This window comes from Symphodus melops (genome assembly GCF_947650265.1).
Source record: "Symphodus melops genome assembly, chromosome: 1".
NCBI classification, from domain to species: domain Eukaryota; kingdom Metazoa; phylum Chordata; class Actinopteri; order Labriformes; family Labridae; genus Symphodus; species Symphodus melops.
Genome location: NC_136691.1, coordinates 479044 through 488225, shown reverse-complemented (window position 1 = coordinate 488225; position 9182 = coordinate 479044). Strand labels below are relative to the sequence as shown.

Sequence of the window (9182 nt, the reverse complement as noted above, 5' to 3'; positions counted from 1 at the left end):
ACTAAGACCAGGTCTACACTCAGGACTAAAACTACACTTAGTGCTAAGACCAGGTCTACACTTAGTGCTAAGACCAGGTCTACACTCAGGACTAAAACTACACTTAGTACTAAGACCAGGTCTGCACTTAGTGCTGAGACCAGGTCTACACTCAGGACTAAGACCAGGTCTACACTTAGGACTAAAACTACACTCAGGACTAAAACTACACTCAGGACTAAGACCAGGTCTACACTTAGGACTAAAACTACACTCAGGACTAAAACTACACTCAGGACTAAGACCAGGTCTACACTCAGGACTAAAACTACACTCAGGACTAAAACTACACTTAGTACTAAGACCAGGTCTACACTTAGGACTAAAACTACACTCAGGACTAAAACTACACTTAGTACTAAGACCAGGTCTACACTTAGTACTAAGACCAGGTCTACACTTAGGACTAAAACTACACTCAGGACTAAAACTACACTTAGTACTAAGACCAGGTCTACACTTAGTGCTAAGACCAGGTCTACACTTAGGACTAAGACCCGGTCTACACTTAGGACTAAGACCAGGTCTACACTCAGGACTAAAACTACACTCAGGACTAAGACCAGGTCTACACTTAGTGCTAAGACCAGGTCTACACTCAGGACTAAAACTACACTTAGTGCTAAGACCAGGTCTACACTCAGGACTAAAACTACACTTAGTACGAAGACCAGGTCTACACTCAGGACTAAAACTACACTTAGTGCTAAGACCAGGTCTACACTCAGGACTAAAACTACACTTAGTACGAAGACCAGGTCTACACTTAATGCTAAGACCAGGTCTACACTTAGGACTAAGACCAGGTCTACACTTAGGACTAAGACCAGGTCTACACTTAGGACTAAGACCAGGTCTACACTCAGGACTAAAACTACACTCAGGACTAAGACCAGGTCTACACTCAGGACTAAAACTACACTCAGGACTAAGACCAGGTCTACACTTAGGACTAAGACCAGGTCTACACTTAGTACTAAGACCAGATCTACACTCAGGACTAAAACTACACTCAGGACTAAGACCAGGTCTACACTTAGTACTAAGACCAGGTCTACACTCAAAGAGCAGCACATGAGTGAAGTTTTCACGTGTGATTTTATGTCCCAGTTTGATAAACAGAAGAGGTCTGATCCGGTCTGACACACCACAGCCCGTCCCCCAGTCCAATGGGACCAGCTATGTCTCCACTCAGCTCCACAGCCGCATGGTAAGAGGACGATGACATCACGCTGATGTCACAGCATGTGTTGAGTAAATCAAAAGGACGTGGTGAGTTCAGGCTCCCAGATAAAGTCTGTAAAAAACAGTGTTGTATGTGGAGGCTGTAATACTGTACTGACCGGACTGACAGGATGGAGCCAGTCAGGTTGTAAAATGTAGACAGTGTGCGTGCACACACTATATGACCCTGTGGTGGTTGTCCAGGACTGTTGCCATGGTGACGGTACAGGTATGGTAAGTATGAGCTCCTTTAACGCCTCTGTCTGTCCTCAGTGCGATCAGGATCAGTGCATCCAGAGCACTAAGTTCGTCCTGCAGGCTGCAGCCACCCCTCTGCTCCACAGCGACCCCGTGGTCCTGCCCCCTCTCCCAGGGAAGACCACCACCCTGGGGGGGCCCTGCGCCTACCTTACTCCGTCCCAGCCCTCCCTGCCGTCCTGCGGGGGAGACGTCCTCACGCTGAGGGACGCCGCAGCGGATTCCCACTGCCACCACCACCTCTACCATCATCACCACCACCACCACCACCACTTCGTCAGCCCGGAGGAGACGCCCTGCAGCACGCCTCAGGGCGCCCTGCCCTGCCCCGCCCAGCTGCACCTCCACCCACACCCGCCCATCCCCCCCCCCTCCGCCCTCTACAACCCGTCGAGTCAGGACACTCTGCACGAGGACTCGGTCCGGGGACTCGTCAAACTCAGCTCCGTCTGAACAAAACTCACAACATCTGATTTTTCTGTTCCTCCAGAGACCACGTGAGGGACTGTCGTGGCCACGCCCCCTTTAACCTCAGAAGAGTCCTGAGACAGGATTATAGACGATACGCTGCAGCAGCAACAGGAAGTCACAGCAGACATGAACATGTTTACAGCCTGATAGGTGTGATTAGCTCATGTCTCCATCCACACACACTGTACGGGGGGAATGTTTTGATGACTCAGCAGTTTTGATTGGATGAAGGATCAGAGTAGCTGAGCTGATTGACAGGTGGGCGCCGTGTAGGTTTTATTTCTTTTTTAATGTTATTGTCTTGATTTCATCGGGTTCGGGTCGTCTCCACTGGATCCTCCTCCCGACTTTTATATCAAGTAAAAAAAACATTTTACCCAGAATAAGCTAAAACGATGCCAAATGGACGACCAGCTTCAGTGGCCGCCTGACGGAGGCCGAGGTCAAAGACTCTGAACGCTTCTTCTGGCTGACTGGATTTGAAGTTGATGTGAACAAAGAGGAATAATGTAGAAGACGGTCCTGACCCTGTGTGAATCTTCAGGGGTTTTTTTATTGATTCTGGGGACAAAAACATCTGCAGAGCCGAGGTCGTCCGTTTGTTTGCAGCGAAGCAGCAACACTGCCGGAGGTCAAACCGCCATGTTTATAACGTCACACAGTCATCGCAGCGACACAGACGGGATGTGTGGACTTACTGTCACATCTTTCTTTATGAACTTCGTCCTGCTCATTTTATTGTTTAACCAATAAAAAGCTTTTGAGTCTGAACACAAAGACTGAATGAGAAGTCTGATGTCATCAAGCTGAGCCAAAACGCTCTGGCCTGAAAACTACTGGAAATATTTATAGGTAATGTAATGTATGCTAAAATACCTTTATTGTCATTATACTGTTGTAAAATTAAATAACTTCTCTTCACCTTAAAGTGTGCTCAGATAAAGAGAAAAACAACAGAAGAAGAATGTAAAGAAGTAACTGTAAGCTAAGATGTTCTGTGTTTGGTAAAGTTATTATTATTATTATTATTATTATTATTATATAAGTTATTTACAGGGAGCAGCTGAGTAAATTATAAATGGATATTTCAGAAATATGAAATAAATATTTGCACAGAATGAAATATAAACTATAGCAGAAATATAAATATTGCACAGTATGAAGTGAATTATTGCAGAGATATAAAAGTATAAATATTGAACATTAAGAAATTTAAGCTATTGCAGAAATAACAATATATAAAGTGCTTTTTTTAACTTTGATATTTTAGTGTAATATTCTTATAAAATTCTACATATTGTCCCTTTAAGTCAGACGCGTGTGTGTGTGTGTGTGTGTTTGTGTGTGGTCGTGGTCATCCACGCCGCTAGGTGGCGTCTGTGACTGTCGTTGTTTTCCCAAACAGCCAATCACGTGTCACTTTCCCGGAAGCAGCTGCTGTCCCTGCTTTCACAGGTTTGAGAGGGAAAATGGATCTCCAACATTTTCATCAGGGACTGAATCCCAGTCAGCTGAAAACTTCAACAACTGGGACCAGAAAAACACCAGAATGATCTGAGTGTGACGTCAGACTGACCCGGATCTTTACTACGTGTCCTTGTTTAGTACTTTGTCTCATGATGAAATGTAAACATAGTGTTCAGGATCAGTGTCTCCGGATAACACGGTCACAGATTTCACCGAAACACCGGTGTAATCACGTTGTTTAACCTTTTACAAGCCGCTCTGTGTTTTAACATTATGATGAATAAACTCTAAATACAGATGGTTAATAAAGTGGTGAGTAAATATTGGACTGTGTGACTTTATGAGTATATGAGATCATATGAGTGGGGAAAGCGCGCCGGCGGGAAAAACAGCAGAAATGAATCAGCTGTTTGTTTGAGACATTTAACTGAACTGTGCCCTTTGTTCAAAGCATATCATTAAATATGAACAATAAACAGTAATTAAAGATTAAAACTAAATAAGATAATCGTACAAAAGAAGCTGATCACAGATAGTTAAACACAATAAAGGAGACTTTAATTCGGTATATAAACCATAAACATTTAAGAACTCAAATACCTCCTCCAGGTATCAGTTCAGTTCTCACATGCGGGTCTTAATTTGAACGGTTGTAAAATCATAATTACAAGTGCATTGTGTAAACAGTTCGTGTGTGTTTGTCCTTTTTAAATCTGTGGTTCACATGTAAGTGGACGTTTCAGTAAAGGAGTACAGAATGCAGTCAGTCACAGAGCAGGATTTTAATCTACATGGCTTTCACGTCATTCATTCTGTATGTTTAATTTCTTAAATCTTGTGAAGGTTTTTAAAGAGAGTTCATTTAACATGGTCAGACTCGCCTGCAGCACCACGTCCTGCCGCTGGGTGGCGACTCACTGACCTACATTCATGTGTTTGTTGTCTGCTCCCTCCCGGAAACAGCTGACGAGTCACCGTCTGATTTCGAGGGGAAAATGAGGCGCTTTTTAAGCTCTTTAGGGACAGAACCAGGGTAAGATATGAGGTATTTAATCCACATAATCATTCATTTAAAGTTCCCTTCACGAGACTGAATATACCGGAAATAAACCGTCTAATATCCGGAATGTTCGTTTTCGATCCTCTGATATTTCACTGACTAAGCTTTAAAGACATTTCTATCGTGTTAACTTCTTGTATTTACAGATACAGACATTAACAGAGCTGTTATAGTTGACGTATTATGATACTATATTTGGCGCCTGGTTGTCATGGTGACAACGCCTTTATGAATGCAGGAAACTACAGAACGTGCGGCGGCGGGAATCCATAGCCTATCTAATACTGTTTAAAAAAAATAAAGGATTACTCATAACAATCAACGCTTAAACGTCATCACGTTGTTTCAGGGACATTTTATAGCCGTTTAATGTGTCCAATAAACGAGTCTTTGTCTGAATTCTACGTTACGTAAACGCTCATTTTCAGAGTTTTGTAACACCGGTTTTAACAGACAAAGACGTTTGAATTTCCCGCAGCTGTTCAGGCGGCACGTGAGCGCAACTCCCTTCCTGATTGGCTCCGTCGCAGTAAGCTTTAAAGAGACAGCACGAGCTCAGTTCTGATTGGCCGGCTGCGTTCTAGCGCCAATATTTCAATAAAAAGGGCGAGTGGAGAAGAGAAGCCGCTCAGTCTCTCTTCTTTCTCTGCTGCTGCTCGGTAGTTTAGATAGTTCTCTTATTTTAACGCGCTTTTAGCTTCTTATCTTTATATTTTAATTTCCGTGTGTGTGTGAAGTCAAAGGATCCACCATGATGTCTGCTCGCTCTCCTCTGTCCATGAAGAATGAAAAGGCTCTGAGCAGCCAGGTCCTCAACATGTCTCTGGACAAAGAGAACACGGTGAGACTCAAGAAGCTGATCAATATGTTTCTGTTCGACCGTTAAATGATTTATTTCACTGACTGTCTTTAGATTAGAGCCTTTCTGACTGTATCAGCCTGACTCACCTAGATTTGATCCGTACTGAGGCCTGTTTCAGATCATAATGTGTTAAAGTATGAACATAGTAAAGTCCTTTATGTTGTTTTGTCTTCCAGCCTCCGAGTCTGAACTCGACCCGGATCCTCGCGACCAAAACCGCGCGGAAAATCTTCGACGACTCCGCGGTGAGTCTGAAACCTCCTGAAACTTAAAATCTTTGACTCAAATCAAACATCCAGATGATTTTAAACGGGATGTTAGTTTACAGAGAGTTAGTCTGTGCGGTTTATTGTGAACATGTGGCGCCCAAAATGTCTCTAATGGCGCCAAACAATCAGCTGAGCAGCTGCTTCAGTTTGAGTCATGTTTAACATGATCAGACTTAAGATCATTGATTTAATCATGTTTAACATGAGCAGACTTCAGATCATTGATTTAATCATGTTTAACATGATCAGACTTCAGATCATTGATTTAATCATGTTTAACACGAGCAGACTTCAGATCATTGATTTAATCATGTTTAACAAGAGCAGACTTCAGATCATTGATTTAATCATGTTTAACAAGAGCAGACTTCAGATCATTGATTTAATCATGTTTCACATGATCAGACTTCAGATCATTGATTTAATCATGTTTAACATGATCAGACTTCAGATCATTGATTTAATCATGTTTAACAAGAGCAGACTTCAGATCATTGATTTAATCATGTTTAACATGAGCAGACTTCAGATCATTGATTTAATCATGTTTAACAAGAGCAGACTTCAGATCATTGATTTAATCATGTTTAACATGATCAGACTTCAGATCATTGATTTAATCATCTTTAACATGATCAGACTTCAGATCATTGATTTAATCATCTTTAACATGATCAGACTTCAGATCATTGATTTAATCATGTTTAACATGATCAGACTTCAGATCATTGATTTAATCATGTTTAACATGATCAGACTTCAGATCATTGATTTAATCAGATAAAACAGTTTGATCATCATCAACCTAAAACATGAAGTGAGTTCTTTTTATAGGATTTTAAGTGTTTTTAAGTAATTTCTATTAAAGGTTTAAAATAAACAGAAGCTGTGGTTTAAACATTGAGAACAGACCAGAGTAATCAATCTGCAGATGTTCATGATCGATGCTGCGTTGAACTCTTAGTTTGTCTAATCGTGTGATAAACTAATGAAGTCTGTTTCTAGTGTTGATCATCAGACCACGTTGTCACAGAGATCAGAGGTTTTATTTCCTTTAAAGTCTGACGATGTCTCCGTCTGTCCTCCAGCCTCAAGAAGTGAAGGGGGAGGAGCCTCTGCTGAAGGACAATCCTCGCCGCTTCGTCATCTTCCCCATCCAGTACCACGACATCTGGCAGATGTACAAGAAGGCCGAGGCGTCGTTCTGGACGGCGGAGGAGGTGACGCCCGCTCTCCCTTCAGGATGCGTCGTGTTACAGGTGTGCATGTGATCTCTAACCTCTCGTGTGTTCAGGTGGACCTGTCCAAAGACCTGCAGCACTGGGAGTCCCTGAAGGACGAGGAGCGCTACTTCATCTCTCACGTGTTGGCCTTCTTCGCCGCCAGCGACGGCATCGTCAACGAGAACCTGGTGAGAAACGATCGGCTCAGATTGAATGTGAAACTCGATTTGATTGGCCCGGCTCTACGTGATTGACAGGAAGTGGCCCGGCTCTACGTGACTGACAGGAAGTGGCCCGGCTCTACGTGACTGACAGGAAGTGGCCCGGCTCTACGTGACTGACAGGAAGTGGCCCACTGTCTGACGCTGTTCCTTGTTTGACCACCAGGTGGAGCGCTTCACGCAGGAGGTCCAGGTGACGGAGGCCCGCTGTTTCTATGGTTTCCAGATCGCCATGGAGAACATCCACTCAGAGATGTACAGCCTCCTCATCAACACCTACATCAGGGAGCCCAAAGAGAGGTGAGGACCCCCCCCCTTCTGGTCTGTACTGGACCACACACACACACCTGGTCTGTACTGGACCACACACACACACCTGGTCTGTACTGGACTACACACACACCTGGTCTGTACTGGACCACACACACACACACCTGGTCTGTACTGGACCACACACACACCTGGTCTGTACTGGACCACACACACACACACACACCTGGTCTGTACTGGACTACACACACACACCTGGTCTGTACTGGACCACACACACACACACACCTGGTCTGTACTGGACTACACACACACACCTGGTCTGTACTGGACCACACACACACACACACCTGGTCTGTACTGGACCACACACACACACACACCTGGTCTGTACTGGACTACACACACGCACACCTGGTCTGTACTGGACCACACACACACACACACCTGGTCTGTACTGGACTACACACACCTGGTCTGTAGTGGACTCGTGATTTTAGTCCCCTACAGACCAGCTCATATCAATGTTTGACCTTCTGTTGTCATGACGACGGTGCGTTCACTGACCCACAGAGAATACCTGTTCAACGCCATCGAGACTCTGCCGTGTGTGAAGAAGAAGGCGGACTGGGCGATCAACTGGATCGGAAACAAGAGCGCCAACTACGGTAAACTGACCACGTGATGATGTCATGGCGTGTAAACTGGTCTGATGTCCGCCCTCGCCGGCTCCGCCCTGACCTCTGCTGTACTTCCTGTAGGAGAGCGAGTGGTGGCGTTCGCGGCGGTGGAGGGGATCTTCTTCTCGGGCTCGTTTGCGGCGATCTTCTGGCTGAAGAAGCGCGGCCTGATGCCCGGTCTGACCTTCTCCAACGAGCTGATCAGCAGAGACGAGGGTCTGCACTGCGACTTCGCCTGCCTCATGTTCAAACACCTGCACAACAAGCCCACCGAGGACACGGTCCGCAGCATCATCCGGAACGCCGTGGAGATCGAACAGGTAGCTCGCTGCCGTGCACGCCGCTCTCCTCCACGTGCTCGCCGGCGTGCGTGTGTGTGACCTTTTGTCTGTGTGTTCAGGAGTTCCTGACGGAGGCGCTGCCCGTGAAGCTGATCGGCATGAACTGCGAGCTGATGAAGCAGTACATCGAGTTCGTCGCAGACCGGCTCATGCTGGAGCTCGGCTTCAACAAGGTAACCATGGCGACCGCAGCGCTCGCTTTACACGCCGGCTGAGAGGCAGTCTGTGGTGATGAGACGCGCAGGGGTACGGACCTCAGCCAATGATGGGGGCTGAGTGCCGCTGCTTGGCTCTGATTGGAGGACGTGTGGTTCACTGACGGAGCAGCAGCGGCACGATACAGACGCCACACTGAACAGACCGCCGCCGCCGTTTGTCATGTTTATGTTTCTAATGAGATGTTTGGCGGCGTGCTGACCCGTGTGTGTTTGTGCGTGCAGATCTACCGCGTGGAGAACCCCTTCGACTTCATGGAGAACATCTCTCTGGAGGGAAAGACCAACTTCTTCGAGAAGCGTGTGGGCGAGTACCAGAGGATGGGCGTGATGTCGGGCACCACGGACAACACCTTCAGGCTGGACGCCGACTTCTAAACGCCACGCACACAGACTCTCACTTCCTGCCTCGTTGCTGCAGGGCCACTGACTTTATAGACCTGAGGGGGCGGAGCCCTCTGTGGAGGCGGAGCCCTCTTAGGAGGCGGAGCCCTCTTAGGAGGCGGAGCCCTGTGAGGCTCTGAACCTGCTGAGTCACATGATGTAAATAAAATGAGCACGAGCTCGGCAGGTTTGACCTCT

General features: G+C 46.0%; 2 protein-coding genes across 2 annotated transcripts in view; both read left to right on the top strand.

The window, feature by feature from the left end:
• LOC306834293 (palmitoyltransferase ZDHHC14-like) overlaps positions 1-2106 on the top strand; it is a 10515-nt gene extending 8409 nt beyond the window's left edge. Inside the window, exons 5-6 of the mRNA XM_079360126.1 lie at positions 1119-1249; positions 1537-2106. Coding sequence (XP_079216252.1) covers positions 1119-1249; positions 1537-1974 — 569 coding nt within the window. The 3' untranslated portion in view covers positions 1975-2106. The remainder of the gene's footprint in view (positions 1-1118; positions 1250-1536) is intronic.
• A 2998-nt stretch (positions 2107-5104) lies between these two features.
• Positions 5105-9086, top strand: rrm2 (ribonucleotide reductase M2 polypeptide). Its single transcript, XM_079361908.1, has 9 exons — positions 5105-5360; positions 5558-5626; positions 6739-6870; positions 6945-7061; positions 7261-7394; positions 7938-8032; positions 8126-8364; positions 8445-8558; positions 8826-9086. Exons 1-9 carry the CDS (start codon positions 5271-5273, stop codon positions 8976-8978), a joined length of 1143 nt encoding a protein of 380 aa, XP_079218034.1. The 5' UTR covers positions 5105-5270; the 3' UTR covers positions 8979-9086.
• The last annotated feature ends 96 nt before the right edge of the window (positions 9087-9182 follow it).